The 16,804-nt window shown below is 48.7% G+C and overlaps 1 protein-coding gene across 1 annotated transcript in view; it reads left to right on the top strand.

Moving 5' to 3' along the window:
• Positions 1-10,670: 10,670 nt before the first annotated feature.
• The window catches only part of Ccdc69 (coiled-coil domain containing 69), a 35,967-nt gene continuing 29,833 nt past the window's right edge, over positions 10,671-16,804 (top strand). Inside the window, exon 1 of the mRNA XM_021178198.1 lies at positions 10,671-10,783. Coding sequence (XP_021033857.1) covers positions 10,736-10,783 — 48 coding nt within the window. The 5' untranslated portion in view covers positions 10,671-10,735. The remainder of the gene's footprint in view (positions 10,784-16,804) is intronic.

The following is a 16,804-nucleotide window of genomic DNA, read 5'->3' as shown; positions in this document are numbered from 1 at the left end:
GGGGAGAGGGGAGAGGGGAGAGGGGAGAGGGGAGAGGGGAGAGGAGAGAGAGAACAGATTTACTCAGTATGGCCACACTTGTTGGAAGAAAAGATAGAGGGGTCCAGTGGCCCTAAGTCCACTTTGGGGACTTAAACGAACTTTAGGTATAAGTAGAGGAAGGGCTGGGGTGGGTGACATCCTGGGCAAGGTGTTGACATTGTCTCAGTTCTTGTTCCTCAGGGTGGCCCAAAACTGTCACCCTTGAGGCAGTAGTCCGGCTCCCACAAGATGACTACCACTTCAGGGTATGCCCCTGCCTTTGTTGTACAGTTGCCCTCATCCAGGGATCCACAGTGACTCTGAGGGAAGATTAGGCCAATGATATTGTTCTGGGACTTCAGCCACAGTAAAAAAGACAGGCAGGAAAAAGAAGAGATGTCCAGCTGACTGGTCACTATGGCCCTGTGAGAGAAGTCACTTAGAGGAACAGACGGTCAGCACTCGTGTGCCCACTGAGCTACGATCCCAGCCTTGCTTTTCTCTTGTTAACGTGGCTTTCAGTGTGGGATCTAAGTTCTTCCTTTGTTATGTTGAGATACAGTCTAATGCAGCCCAGGTTAGAGTGGTCTGAGATAGCCCCTTATGCCCCAGTGTTCAGCTGGCTGGGAGGTGACAGACCTGTGAGCTTCCTGCACTCCACTTAAGGAAAGCTTGGGATCAAACCCAGATCCTCAGGTGTGTCACACTGTGTGTCACACTGGCCCTCAGTTACCCGCCTGCCATCCATCATCTGACATGGGAGTGTAGACTCTGACTTTTATGGTGGACTAGAACAGTATTCTGGCCAGGCAGTAGCAGGTGTCCAGGTTCAGCTAACTTTGCCGTTCTTGGGTAAAGTCACTATTTCTTTCCAAAGAAAGCCACTGGGCGACTGTCCCTTCCTCCTCTGCTTAGGACAACAGGCAGGAAGGATCATGCCCCAGTCCTCCCCAGGTCTCTGCTTGGTGAGGGGAATGGATTCCTCTGTGCCTCAGAAGGGGTCCAGGTCGGTATTGTTACATCAGATCAGGAATCTAGCTCTGACAAGTTGCCCAAGAAAAGGTGGGTGCCCAAGGATTCCCTTCTTTCTTCCTTCCTGTCTTCCACTCTGCCTTCCTGCTGGGTTCTAACAGAGTCAAGCTCTCTCTCTCTCTCTCTCTCTCTCTCTCTCTCTCTCTCTCTCTCGTTCTCTCTCTGTCTGTGTGTGTGTGTGTGTGTGTGTGTCTGTGTGTACACCAGCATGCACTCCTGAGCATGGATGTGCTTAACATGTTTGTGGGTACATGTAGCCCTGGGCAGTGGCTACCATCTTCCCCATTTTTGTTATTTTGTCTTTTTTTTTTTTTTTTTTTTTTCCAGAGTTGAGAACCGAACCCAGGGCCTTGTGCTTGCTAGGCAAGTGCTCTACCACTGAGCTAAATCCCTAACCCCTTCCCCATTTTTAACTCTCCTCTTCCCAGAACCCTGATCCAGATGCTTTCACAGAAAGCTGGGTTGAGAGTTAAGAAGTCCCTTCTTAAGCCTTGAGAGCTGGATTCTGAGACAAACCATATCAATTTACCCACCAATAGTAATAAACCCTTGGGGAGTCCTCTGCAGTTTCCGGAGCACTATGCAGCTCATTCATTCATTCATTCATTCATTTCTCTAGCATTTGCCAGGCAGGGCAATACCAGGGTATCCAGCTCTGAGATTGCACAACGGACAGTGCCCCAGTAACGTCCCCCGCTGTTGGCCTCAGGGCTGCAGGGATTCAAGCCTGTTCACAGCCATCATCAGTACACGTTACTTTCCAGCAGGGGGCGCCCGAGGCCCAGCTCGTCTCGGTTGAAAAACACTCTGGCCTAACTGGATTTTCCAAGACTAAGAAGGAAAACTGGATTCTTACCTGAATTCTCCAAGCTTTAGGGTAAGCAGCTAGTTGCAGTCTTCATGAAGAACTTCATGAACTAAAATAGATGCGTAGGACAGACGAATCCTAAAAATCCCAGTGAAAGAAAGAGATGTTCATGCACTCCGGTTTGGGAAGAGACCCTCTACTCCTGACTTTGATCCTGGTCCTCTGGTCCTTATGCCTATGTGGTCCCCAAGGAGACCTGCCTCTACAGATCCAGAGTGCACGGCTTCGGAGAGCCAGTCGTACTGTGAAACCAGAACAGGAGGCACATTGTTAAGGATACCTTATTGCTAAGTCCCATCTCCGACAAGAATAGGTTTTCTGGGCTGGAAGGATAGCTCTTTGGTTGCTTATCCAGAAAACTGCACCCACATAGCAGTTCACAATCACCTGTAACTCCAATTCCAGGGGATCCAATGTCCTCTTTGGACTGCCTCAGGCTCCTGCACATATGTGGTGTGTGTGTGTGTGTGTGTGTGTGTGTGTGTGTGTGTGTGTGTAGACACAAAAAATAAACCAATAAATAAATTTTTAAAACATTCTATTTCTAGTTAAGAGTTTCTGTTTCCTAAACCTGATATGCCCTGCAAAACCTGTTTTTAAGCTAGGCTGTTGTGGTGCACGCCTTTAATCCCAGCACCTGGAAGGCAGAGGCAAGCAGATTTCTGTAAGTTTGTGGCCATCCTGGTCTATAAAGGGAATTACAAACCAGCTAGAATTGCATAGTGAAACCCCTTTTCTCCAACAAAACAAGTAAACCATGAGGTATTTTAGCCCTGGCTGTCCTGGAAGTTGCTCTATAGACTAGGCTGGTCTCGAACTCGCAGAGATCCACCTGCCTCAGCCTCCCAAGTGCTGGGTTTAAAGGTGTGTGCCACCACCACCCAGCTATTTTTGCCTTTATTCTTGCTTTTTTTTAATGTCTTTTTTTTTCTAATAGCCAGTTATCTCACCCCTGTAAACACACTTAGAGTCGTTTTCATTTAACCTTATGGACCTTCCCCATAAAAGGGACCTCAAAAACCTAGCCCAAAGCTGCTCCTGACTTAGGTTGCATCTCCAAAATAAAGCTTGCTTTAATTGGTCAGTTGTGGAATTGGTCTTTCTCCTTGAATATTTGGGATTAACACTACCACCAGGAGCCCTGTGGGCTGGGGAGGTCGCCAGGCGGGAGGGGGAGCAGAGAGTTTATTTTTAGCTGCCTACACTGAGCCTCAACCTTATTTAGACATCGGGCGGGCGGGCGACAGGGTGAGCTGGAAGCTGCAGGCTGGAGGGGTCTCCAGCTCTTCTTTGCATCACTCTGCCCTGTCCACCCCCGCTTACCATCCTCTCTGGGAGGCCAGAAATAGCAGCCCTTGCTGGCTGTCCTTAGTGCCATGGTGTTCTGCAGCCTGGCTTGCTTTTCCACTGACACTTGACTATGCTCTTTCCCCCACCATCCCACAAAGAAACTTTCAGAGGAACACAGGGTGCTGTCCCTTCTTGTTCTAGTGGTTTCGAATGCTAACTATTACAGATCTGGGTTCAAATCCCCTGGATCTGTAAGTGACCTACCTACCCTCTTGAAATACAAATACAAGTTGGCCCCACCCTCTCTTTTTATCTTCTTCCTCCTCCTATTCCTCCTCCTCCTCCTCTTCTAAATATGAGACAGAGACTGCTGGGGGTCACACATAGTAGAGCCTCACACATGTTAAGCAAGCCCTCTGCCAACTGAGCTATAGCCCCAAGGCCTCCAAAGACTTGTGTATTCACACAGCAATGTGCTAAAAAGGGGGCAGTGGTTAGAACATGAGGCTCTGACCTCATCGGTGATAAAATCCACCGATGGGTTCTTATTCTGCCTAGCGCAGGCAGTGGGCATGGAAAGTGAGACCTAACTGAGAGCCAGTCCTTGGAGGCTGCTCTGATTTGAATATGAAATGTCCTCACAGGATCAAATGTTTGCAACCTTGCCCCCCAGCTGGACGTCTTGTTGCTGGACGTCTTGTTTTGGGAAGTTGTAGATCATCCAGGATGTGCAGCCTGGAGGGATTGGCTAGCTGGGTGACTGGCCTTGAGGGTTACAGCCTGGCTCCACTTGCTGCAAGAGCTTGCAATCCTGCCAGGTCAGTTCCCATGTGAGGACTGTAGCCAGCATGAAATCTGCTGTGCCCTTCCTTGGTATGATGAATTCCATCACCATCACTGTCTAACATGAAAGTAAGGGGGCTGGAGGGGTGGCTCTGGGGTCAGTAGCACTGGCTGCTCTTCCAGTGCATCTGGAGTATTCCCAGTAGTCACATAGTATCTCACAGTGCCTCTAACTCCAGTTCCAGGAGATCTGACTCCCTCTTCTGGCCTCTGGGGGCACCAGGCATGCACCTGGTGCACAGACATACATGTAGGCAAAACATCCACAAAACATCCACACACATAAAATAAGTTTAAAAAAAAACTTAAAGTTAAAAAAATGAAATGATAACTCTTATTTTCAAGACAGGGTTTCTCTGTGTAGCCCTGGCTGACCTGGAACTTGCTCTGTAGCCTCAAACACAGGTGATCTGCCTGCCTCTTGCCTCCTGAGCACTGGGATTAAAGGCATGCGCCACCACTGCCCAGCAGACAAACCGTTTTACAGAGGTATAATTGGTACATGAAAAGCTGCATGCATCTAATGTATGCACATAAGCCCACAGTCAAACCACCACATCAAGGCACCAGTCAATGCCAAGACCTCCAGGTTGCCTTTGTCTGTTCCTTTGGTTTTCTCTGCTTAGTTTTGGAGGGCTTGGGTTCGTTTTGTTTTACAAAAGGGCATTCAAGATCATATCAATTAAGCACATAATAAAGTGTTATTAACTCGTCTCTGCTTTACAGCAGACTTCTAGTAGGGGTGTGTGTGGGTGTGTGGGTGCGTGCGCACGTGCGTGAGTGCACACACGAGTGTTTGTGCATGTATAGTGTGTGGATGCATGTTCCCATGTGTGCATGTCAGTGCCTATGCATGTGGAGGTCACAGGTACACATGAGGCATCTTCCCTGATCACTCTCCACCTTACATACTGAAGTAGTGTCTGTCCCTTGAACCCAGAGCTCATGGATTCAGTAGTCTGGCTAGCCTGCTTGCTCTGAGGATCCCCTGTCTCTACCCTCTAAGCAGTGAAATTCCAGGCAGCTGTGTAAATGCCTCGCCAGGCATTTACATGTGTGCCAGTTAGTTCTTGTCAAGTTAACAGAAACTAGAGTCATCTGGGAAAGGGGAACAACTGCCTCCCTCAGATCTGCTAGTAGGCAAGCCGGTGGGGACAAATTTTTGGTTACTGATTGATGTGGGAAGGCACAGCCCGATGCAAGTAGTCCTAGATTGTATAATGAAGCAGACTAGGGAGCCATATAAGCAGTTTTCTCCATGACCTTTGTTTCGGTTCCTGCCTCTAGGCTCCTGCCCTGACTTCCCTTTATGACTGTTACCTGGAAATGTAAGCCAAAGCCAAAGGAACCCTTTCCTCCCCGGGATGTTGTTGGTCGTGGTCTCTGTTACAGCAATAGAGAGCAAATTAGGACATGAGTGTTGGGGAATCTAAACTCTGGTTCTCACGCTTGCATGGCAAGGGCTTTCTACACTGAGCCATCTTCATAGCCCTAAGAATGTAGCTCTCTGGAAGCCCAGTGCTGTTACTGGAACTTCCAACCTTAATAAACCTGTATAAAAACCATGCAACCCAGTTATTATATACTCATAAGCTATAAGCCTTGACTGGGCAGATCTAACACAGTACTAACTTATTCCCCAGCTGTAAGACTACTTGCTACTTGCGGTTTCTCCTTGCCACACGGCTCTGCTCCATCATGGCGTTCTCCTCCTCTTCTTCCATCTTCTCTCCTCCCTTCTTGTCCTCACAGTCCCTCTATGTGCCCCCACTCTCAAAGGCCTGCCGTCCCACCTTTCTCCTCCACTGCCCAATCGCAGGCCTTTATTGACCAGTTAAAATGGGGAGAAGGTTCACATGAGATTGACTGCTTATCTACTTATGAGGGGAGCCCCTCTTGAGGAAGCAGAAATAAGATCAGTATACAAACAGCATCAGGACCACCCCCAACACTTTGGGAGGAATATCTATTCCTGAAAAGGACCAAACCAAAAAACCCTGTCCCATCTCAATTAGATGCCTCTGATTATCCACTTCCTGGGGAGCCCTCCCCAGGAAGCCCCTTGCATAGTTATAGAAACAACGCTGTCCTTCCATTACCTCTGCTTGCACATCTCAGTGGACACTACTCTCTGTTACACCACACCCCTGAACCAATAACAGGTTGAAGAGTCTCAGGCAGCAAAGGGGGGGGGGGGAGGATAGGAGAGGTGTTGGGGGAGGTACTGGGAAAGAGTCATATTCAGGTTCCTACTACCTTCTGCTCCTAGATCTTCCAGACAGCTTGGAAGAGACTGCATTGTCATCAGATGTCCCTCAGAGAAAACTTGGTCCAATGTAGTGTCTGCCTGCAAGCTACTATGCCTCTTGTCATGATGAGTGACTGAACCTCTGAAACTGTAAGCCAGCGCCAATGAAATGTTCATCTTTATAAGAGTTGCCTTGGCCATGGTTTCTCTTCATAGCAATAAAACCCATATGAAGACAGGTGGGTTATTATATAATCCTACACTGAGGGGGTGGACATGGGTGGATCTTAGCCTACACTAGTAAGAGACCCTGTCTCATAAAGCAAGATGGAAGCTTGAAGAACGACAGCCCAGGTTGCCCTCTGGTTTCCACATATCGGCACACATGTGAACAGACACACATGCAAAGTGCCTGGAAAAAGCAGAATTGGGCATCCTCTCCTTGCAACCCTGCCCAGCTTTCAACTCATACCTGAACTCAGGGGGGTCCCTGAGCCACCAGAGATGCCAAGGCTCCCTCCCTGTAAAATTACTTTATTAAGAATCACACCCCGCCGGGCGTGGTGGCGCACGCCTTTAATCCCAGCACGCAGGAGGCAGAGGCAGACAGATTTCTGAGTTCGAGGCCAGCCTGGTCTACAAAGTGAGTGCCAGGACAGCCAGAGCTACACAGAGAAACCCTGTCTCAAAAAACCAAAAAAAAAAAAAAAAAAGAATCACACCCCGCAGGGTTTGGTCCCTGCTACTGTCCTTGGATTCTGTCCAGGGCCCTGATTTTAAGAGATACTGCAATGGTTTTTAAAATTAAACGTGTCGTAACCAGAGGGCCCGGTAACCACAACATCCTGGCTGGCCGTATCTCCTAGGCCGAGAGCGGAGAGAAGTGCCCTGGCGCCATGCATGCTGGGAGTGCAGCAGCCAGGACAGGGTCTGAGTGGGCCTGGGGGAGGTAGTTCTTCTGTGCCCTCACCAACTCTCTAGATCCACTCACAGCCAGCACCTTCAGTCCCCTCCTCCCCAGTGACCTTGCATAATACCCATCTGTCCCGTCTTACCCTTGCTTACAAGATAAAGTCAAAAAGCTTGTTCAGATCCCCAAGGCCACTGGGAGTCTGCATGTGTCTGCCCATATACCTCCTCTACCCAGCTACACTGGCCACACCGAGCCACTAAGACCCCTAAAACTGCCTCACAGCAACTGGCTGAGAAATGCTCTTTTCCATACGGACGGGAAGAAGCCATCCATACTCAGTCTGCAGAAGCCTGTGCAGCCATCACACGCTGGAGCAGCTGGCCAACCTTCATGTTCCCATACAGACTTAGTCATGCCCTCAGGGTCCACAGTGTTTCTTCATGCCCAGCTCCATCACCTGTCACCTGAACCAGATGCTGTGACACTTCCTCCAAGTCTTCTGTTCAGCTTGCATGGTGGGGATAGAAGTAGAGAAAGGGCTGTACATGCAAAAGACAGACAGATAGACAGACAGAGACCATTGTTCCATACCATACATGAAAAACTCCCAGCTTCTATTGAAAACTAGAAGGCTCAGAAGTCAAATGCGACGACGTGCTCCTATCAGTCATCCCAGCACTCAAGAGGTAGGGGCAGGAGGAGCAAAAGAAGTTCAAGGTCCTCTTTGGCTACATAGCAATTTTGAGGCCAGCCAGTAACACATGTCTCAAAAAACAAACCCTGGGCCAGTGAGATGGCTCTCTGGGTAATGGAGCTTGCCACCAAGCCCGACGATCTGAGTTCAATACCAAGAATCCATATAACAGAGGAGAGAATTGAACTATGACCTATACACACACACACACACACACACAAAACAACTATCATTATACTTATTAAAAGTGTTGCATTTTTTCATTAAAATAACTATTCTAATAATATTATGATTATGGTGACAATTATAATGCTTTTTAATAGAAAGGAAGGAAGATGCCTGAGAGGTGGCTCAGCAGGTAAGAGCACTTGCTGCTCTGGCCGAGGCCCTGGGCTCAGTTCTCAGCATCCATATGCGGTTCGCAACCATTCTTATCTCCAGTTCCAGGGGATCTGATGTCCTCTTCTGACCTTCCCAGGTACCAGGCATGCAAGCAGTACATCATATACACACATGCAGGTAAAACACGCATACACATAAAACAGACATCTGAAAAATGTTTTTAAATAAATAGAAAAACAAAAAAGCATGGTGAGGAAGATCAGTCCCCAGGATGTTCTGCACCATGGCATATATGTGTGGGTCAGAGGACAGCTTGCGGGGGGAGGTCACTTCTCTCCTTCCATCGTGTGGGTCCTGGGGATTGAATTGAGTAGTGAACCATTTTTAATCCACCAAGCCTTCTCACCTGTCCCACATTCTGGCTGTCTTACTTACTAAGCATTTCTGTGGTGGTTTGAATGAGAATGGCGCCATAAGTTCAAATATTAGAATGTTTGGTTTCAGTTGGTAGAACTGTTTGGGAAGGATTAGGAGGCGTGGCCTTGTGGAGGAGGCGTGGCCTTGTGGAGGAGGTGTGCCACTGGGGGAGTGTTTTGAGATTTCAAAAGCCCATGTCCAGCTCTGTTCCCCGCCCCCTCTGTAGATCAGGATGTAGCACTCTCAGCTACTGCTCCAGCGCCTTTAAATGCTCCCTGCCATGATAATGGACTAAGCTCCTGAAACTGTAAGAAGCCCCCCACCCCCCAGTTAAATGCTTTCTTTTTTTAAGAGTTGCCTTACTCATAGTGCCTCTTCATAGCAATAAAACAATGACTAAGACACAGGGTTTCATTATGTAGTCCAGGCTTGCCTGGAACTCACAGTGACCCCCTGCTTCAGTTTTCTTGCTGTTTGGACTACAAATATAAACCCTCATGCCCAGCTCAATATTGTTTTATGCTCTTTGGAGGGTCATGGCCTTGAATGTGTTATTCTTTGCACTGGGTCTCTTTCATCAATACAGCTTTCAGAGAGTTTGTGACCCTGACACGGATTTTCTAACCCGTGCCCAGTACTCTGGAGCGCTGACTTTCAAAGCTGTTATCCTCTTCCCACGTGCAGCTCCCAGTGAGCACTCCAAGAAGACAGAAAGGAGTCTCTTGTCCTAGATTCTGACCCTATTGTCCCTATTCCCACTGCATCTGGCAAGCTTGCCCTGTCTGTTCCGAGGAGAGAAGACTATGTCACAGATCTTGTGAGCTGGGGAAAGCTATTGGCCCAGCCTTGTGGAAGCCTTACAATGAAAGTGGGTGTCATTTGTAGCCTCTTCCTGAAACCCCAGGTTTGGGGAATCATTCAACCTGGGCTCTGGGCCTTGCTACCAGCGTTGTCCCTCTCTGAAGTATACTTTTATTCCATTTATTCATTTGTTTATTGAAGAGGGGAGAGTGAGTGTGTGTGCACACATGTGTGCACATGGCCTACATATATGGAGGTCAGAGGACAAATTTCAGGAGTTGGTTCTCTTTTTCCTGGGAATTGAACTTAGGTTATCAGCTTAGTAGCAAGCACCTTTACTCACTGAGACAATTTTAATTCATTTTCTTTTGAGACAAGGGCTCACTCTGTAGCCTAGACTGACCTCCAACTTGTGGTTGTCCTTTGGCCTCAGCCTCCTGGAACTGCAAATTGATTGGCCTTTTCAGCTTAGGAAATGTAGATTTAGTTATGAATGGGTAATGCAGTGTGTGAGGCTTGGCATGCACGTTCGTTTTCTCCTTCCACCGAGTAGGTCCTGGGGATGGAGCTCAAGTCAGCATCACAGGCAACTGCCTTTCCCACTGAGCCTGTAGCTGGCTCAGTGGTTGGTTGCTTGGTTGGTTTTGAGATAAGCTCTTACTTACTCTGTAACCTCTTCCTGAAACTCCAGCCTCAGCCTCCTAGGTGCTGGGTTTATAGGCACTCACCCTCAGTGCCTTCAGGCGGATGGGCTGGAGCCCAGACTGGCATCTGTGAGCCACCCGATGTGGGTGCCTGGAGTTGAACCATAGTTCTCTGGAAGGGCAGAAAAACACTCTTAACCGCTAAGATCTCTCTCCAACCCCGTTCCCTTTGTATGACAAGTTATCATGTAGCCCTGCCTGGTCTTAAACCCCCTATATATCTCAGACTGTCCTCCAACTTGTGATCCTCCTGCCTCCACCTCCCCAGAACTGGGATTACAGACGTGTGCCACAACGTCTGGTTTAATTGTTTTCGTTCTTTTCCCTCTCAGCTCTTTCTCATCAGAGGGTCCTGAGGACCATCTGTGGCTCCTGGGGATCTCTCCTGCCCCGGCCTCAGGTACTCCTGGCGTGGAGCGCCGCTGGCACCTGCCCTGGCCCGGCCCCGGCTCGGCCCGGGGCCCCGCGCAGGCCCTGCTCTTCCGGCATTTAAGGCGCGCAGCCGGCGCGGCTGCAGCTCCGGGCGGTTGAGAGTCACAGCCGGCGGGACGCGCGAAGCAGGATGGGCTGCAGGCAAAGCCGGCACAGCCGCGGCAAGCGCGCAGAGAAGGTACCGGGAGCCCGCACACGGAGGTCTGCTTGGGGGGCGCTCGGAGGGACAGCAGAGGACACCAGATGGACAGCAGTCGGGGGGGGGGCAGTCATGGAGATTGGGGTGCGGGGGTGGGGGTGCTCTGTCTCCGCCCGTGTTGAGCCGACCAGGCAACCAGAGCCGAGTTAACACACTCAGTCCCAGACAAACTGCAGCTGACCCTGCTGTCCCCGCGGGGAGGTGACTGGTGTGTCCGTGGCAGGTGGCCTTCAGTGTGGGGCTGTCACTGTGTAGTGGAGGACAGGATTCTTAACCTCTCTGAGCCTTGAGCTAAGGTCTAAGGCCGGCAATCCCTGATAGGTCTACAGCCGGACAGCGCCAGCATCACCTGAGACCTGTTGGAAACCTCAACTCCCTGGTCTGCCCAAGGGCTGCTAGACACAGGCTGCCTCTTAACGAGTTTCGCCTGGGATCACTGCACCCTTTAGAGCCTAGGAAACGGGTCGGGGCTTCCTGCGGGAACTGAGCGGTGCGTGGGCTGCCCTTAGGGTAGCTGGGAGGAGCCAAAGTGGGAGTCGATTTGTAGTCTCCTGCAGCTCTCTCTCCTCCTTCCTGTCCCTCCCGCCCTGGAGCCCTGAAGCTGGGTTAGAGCCCAAGAGACTGACTCAGGTTTCTGCCCCTTGAGGTCTGAAAAACGTCAGGAGGTCAGAACCTAGATTCAGGGCCAAATCCACTGAGGACAGCCGGGGGCCCAGAGAAGGAAACAGGCACTCTAGAGTCCTAGTCGTTTTTCCTGTCTGCCAGGCTCTTCACCCCTTGTGGGGATGGACAGCCCGTGAACTTCATCAGTACCCACTGTGAAAATGATTAATTTTGCAAGGAACTTCAGCTCATTAGTCTTCCTGTTACCTCTGTTTATCTGCCCCTAACTTTGTCAGTGTGTGTGTGTGTGTGTGTGTGTGTGTGTGTGTGTGTGTTCTCTCTGAACCCTCCCCTGCACTTGGACTAACTTTTCATTGTTTTATTTTTCTCCCCACCCCCACTCTTGGAGACAGGGTCTGGTGTAGCCCAGGCTGTCCTAAAACTTAATGTGTAGCCAAAGCTGGCCTTGCACTACTAATCCACCTGCCTCTCCAGTGCTGGGATTACCAGCCTATCACACCGCAGCAGGCTAGATGTTTTTGTTCAGATTTTTTAGACAAGCTCTCAATATGTAGACTAGGTTGGCCCCAAACTTTCAATTTTACTTAGCCTCCTTAATGTTGAAATTATAGGCCTGGGCTACCATACCTGGCTTCTAGGGGCTTCTTGATAACTGCAAAGCCCTTCACCTTTGCTGCCTCAAACAGCCTCCATGTCAGCCTTGGGCCTGTGTAGCTTCGTTGGGTTCTTTTGCTCACGGTGCCTGTGAGCTGGATAGTGGGCTGCTTTTTGGCTAAGTTCCCACCTGTTCCTAACCCTCCTGGTTGGTGCTTTTTGCTTAATTTCCAATGCAGATGTCAAATCATGAGCACCCGGTATATCTACACAGTCTGCCAATACCCCTGGGAGATAGAACTCTAAAATAGAGGTTCAGGAGGTCACAAGAGTCAGACCACAATAATGACACTCCCTAAATATTTTCACTTCCTGTTCTGTGTCAGGAAGGTCCTGGGAACTAGATTGAGCTGTAGAATGAAGCTTCCCCGCATTACAGGTGTGGCCCCTAAGGCTCAGAGAGGATATGAGAGCCAAATGGTAGGATGACTGCTCAGGGAAGGCTAGGGGGCTGGAGAGGTGGCTTAGTAGTTGAGAGCCTTGGCTGTTCTCCCAGAGGACCCAATTTCAATTTCCAACACCCACATGACAGCTCAAAACTATCTGAAATTTCAGTACCATGAGATCCAACACCTTCTGGCCTCTGTGCAACCAGCATGCATGTGGCAAGCAAAACACACACACACACACACACACACACACACACACACACACATATATATATATATATATATATATATATATATAAATTTTTAATGTTTTTCTTAATTAAAAAAATATGGAAGACTTGCTGGGTATGGTAGCACACAACTTTAATCCCAGAACTCAGGAGGCCAAGGTAGGTGGGTCTTTGTGAGTTTGAGGACAGCCTGGTCTACATATTGAGAACCAGGACAGCCAGGACTACAGAGAGAGAGAAATATATATATGACTGGTTTTCTTCCTTCCATTGACATCTAGCCTTCCCCTTCCCACCCAACCCCCTGCTGTCTGTGCAGAGCATGGAGCAGGTGCCTAGGAATGCAATGAGGGCCAACTGGGAGCCAGGCCAAGATTTAGCCTGGCATGCAGCAGGAGAGCCTCCCCTAACTGAGAGGAAAGCTTCTTGGGTGGGGAAGTTTGGCAGCAGTTCCCCCCAATAAAAGCCAAGGGCTTAAAGGCTTCAGAAAGGCCAGGATGTGAGGCTTGTGCAGAGTGGGGTGACCAGCAGCAGTGAGGGCAGCTGAGCCTTCATAAGAACTCCCCAGGCTTGGAACAGTATCTCAATGTCAATGATCCCCCTAGTACCTCCATTGCACTGGTCCTAGGATCTGATGACCTCTGTGCTCTGTCGCTTGGGTGACCAAACACTCCAGACCTTACTGAGAGGCCTAGCCTAGGGCTAAGTCACTGCTATCTCAGGACAGAACATACTGATATCCTGGAAATAGGGGCTGGGGATGTAGCTCAGTGGGGAGAGACCTGGCTTCCATTCTCCAGCACCACATAAACTGTGCATGCCTCTTATCCCAGAGCTTGGAAGGTGGGGGAGGGTCAGAAGCTCAGGGTCATTGCCCCTGTGAGTTTAAGGCCAGTTAGGCCTACACAGAAAGTTTCAGGCTAGCCAGGGCTACACAGTGAGGCCATTCCCCTACACCCCAATATTGCCTATTTTATTTCATGGCCTATGTACATACATGTTTTTCATGTTTTTTTGTGTATCTAACTGTCTATGTGTCTGTGCGTACACACATGTTCTTCATGTATGGAGGTCAGGGAACAACGTTCAGGAGTTGGTTCTCTCCTTCCTCGAGATCAAACTCTGGTGGTCAGTCTTGTCAAAGGTGCCTTTATCCACTGAGTCATCTCAAATACACATAGTAAAAATGTTTTAAGTAATAGATGCATAAAATGCAGTTTTAAAGAACTTGGAAAATGTGTGTGTTCCCACCCCAGTGGGTTCAGAGCTCCTGGAGTCTGCCTTAGCTCAAAGAGCTCCTGAGTGAGTGACCTGACCAGAGACTTAGCTTCTCTGGCTCGGTGTGAGACAGGCACAGTATTGGCTGCTGTGTTCAGAAAGGTTGAGTCTACTACAGACCTGACTGGCAGGCGATGTGACTTTGAATGGGGCAAAACGAGACAGACTTTCTTTTCAAGACAGGGATAGCTCTGGCTATCCTGGTACTCACTCTATAGACTAGGCTGGCCTCTAATTCAGAGATCTGCCTGCCTCTACCTCCCAAGCACTGGGTTTTAAAGGCGTGCATCACCATTACCCAGCAAGACATAGAACTAAAGTTGCGACTTAAGGGTGTCACTGCCTACGGTTCCCCAGAAGAAACAAAGGAGTTTGTGAGGACAACCAGGACAAATGCTCAATTAGGTGGACGGGTGCAGGGATATACAGCCCAGATCTGGCTTTAGAACCTCTGTTAACAAGGAGTTAAGATCTGTTCTCTGCTGAGCTGGGATGAAGGATCTTGGTCACAGGAAAAAGCTAAAAAGGAGCCATGTTTCCATGTCTTGTATGGAAGTCATTGATAGATAAATAAATAAATAAATAAATAAATAAATAAATAAATAAATAAATAAGGGTAGTGAGTTCTTCATTTCTTTTTTTTTTTAATTCTTTTTCTTTTTTTAAGATTTATTTATTTATATGTAAGTACACTGTAGCTGTCTTCAGACACTCCAGAAGAGGGAGTCAGATCTCGTTACGGATGGTTGTGAGCCACCATGTGGTTGCTGGGATTTGAACTCTGGACCTTCGGAAAAGCAGTCGGGTGCTCTTACCCACTGAGCCATCTCTCGAGTTCTTCATTTCTAGAGGGTTCAAGCAGAAGCCAGAGGCCATCTGAGTAAGGCTAATAGAGGTGATACAAGCCCCAGATGTACAAGTCCCTTTTGGAAATCTGATCACTGCACTTTAATGCCAAGTTTAAAAGTTTAAGAAGGTGGGAAGAAACTTGGAAATCGCTTCTAAGCTCACCAGTAAGAAACAGCCTCAGCAAAATAACAGCGGATGAAATTTTCAAAGGATTAATAAGATAGTTTTGTTTTTAAAGCAAACTTAAGCTGGCCGGTGGTGGCACATGCCTTTGTTCCCAGCACTCTGTGCACGGTCTATCAGGTCCCAGGAGCTGCAGTTACAGGAGATTGTGAGCTGTCCGACAGGAATACTGGGAACTGAACTCCAGTTCTCTGGAAAGCCCGCAAGTGCTCTTAACCACTTAGCTATCTCTGCAGCCCTAAATCTGAGACCATATTGCCTATGGCTAGCTTCTGGTGCTCTACCAGGGGCATTTTCCCATGTGAAACAGTCTGTGGAAACTTTTTTTTTTAAATGGCCGCCTAAGGTCCTGGCCATTGTCTTTCTTGTTTAGCCAGTTCGTGTGTATGCACTGGTTCTTCGTAGCCCTCCACCTTTGCTAGTTATGAACTTCCTGTGTTTTCCTCCTAACCTGGGGCACAGTGACTTTGTCCCTAGATTGGAAAGAGTTGAGTAAGCAGTGATCTCTTGGCTTGAAGGTGGGTAGGGATGAGAGCTTTACTGGATAATTGTGACATGCAGGGGGGTGTCCCAGGCACATCTGACCTTTTTCCTGGGGTTGCCAAAGGCATGCTAGTCGGGGAGCATGAGAAGAGCTGCCTGCCTGATCATGCAGCAGCTGTTGCTGCACCTTCTGCCCCAGCCAGCACGGACACATCACACCAGTGTGCGCATGGTCTCAGTTCCAGCCATCACAGTAGCACTGTCCCTCACATGACCTCTGAGCTCATGTTTTTAACCCAGAAAATAATGCTTCATAGCTCATTCTGGGTGGATCCGTGCAAGCTTCCATACACAGAGTAATCTCAAAGACTCATGAGGTTTAGCCACATTGCTGCGTTGTACAGTTAAACTTTTCAGCCTAGAATCCACTAGAAAACATCCCGGGAATTAGGGCCTGGGGTTGCAACTCATCTCAGAGAGTGCTTACTTAGAGCCCACAGGTCCCTGGGTTCCATCCACAGGACTGCATAGAAATAGATGCGGTGACACATGGGAGGCAGAGGCAGGTGACTCTCGAGTTCGAGGCCAGTCTGGACCACAGAATGAGTTCTAGAACATCCTGTGCTATTCAGAGACACCCTATCTCAAAACAAACAAACATACAAAAAGAGTTCAAAGTTATCTTCAGCTATATAGTGATTTTGAAGGCAGCCTGGGTTATACTGTATAACAACCTGACTCAGGAAAAAAAAATCCCTAAGATCATTGCCTTTGAGACACAACCTTTGGCCTCGTGCCTTCTGAGCTTATACATGTTCTTAATTTTGCTTCTTAAATTTGTGGTTGAACTTACAGGAAGCTAGAATCTTTCCCTAAGAGCCTAACACGCCCCACCCTCATGTAAATGCACCCACATTTGCCTCTGTCAGTGGGTGTAACGCTTGAGCCTGTGCTTCCTGTCAGCTCGTAGATTCTGTAACTACAGTCGAAAATGCCGAAAGTTTAAGTTAACTGCATGGGGGAGCTGTTTGAGCCCAGCCTGTGCACCGTTGGGTGGTAGAGACTACACCTGACATTGTGTTCATAGATCATACAGTGAAAAGAAATTTGCAAACTGCCTGGAAAGAAGCTGTTGGGGTAGCCTCAAAATAACAGTTGCTGAAGCTCGTGGTGGCATACAGCAATGGTCATAGCACTGGGGGGATAGAAGGGGACAAGAAGATCAAGAATTCAATGTCATTTTTACTATATAGCAAGTTGGTGGCTAGCCTGGTCTACATGAGAAACTGTCTCAAGAAAGAAAAGGAAGG

Source organism: Mus caroli, chromosome 11, assembly GCF_900094665.2.
Source record: "Mus caroli chromosome 11, CAROLI_EIJ_v1.1, whole genome shotgun sequence".
NCBI lineage: Eukaryota > Metazoa > Chordata > Mammalia > Rodentia > Muridae > Mus > Mus caroli.
The sequence above is the reverse complement of the archived record's forward strand: the minus strand, read 5'-3'. Positions and strand labels throughout refer to the sequence as shown.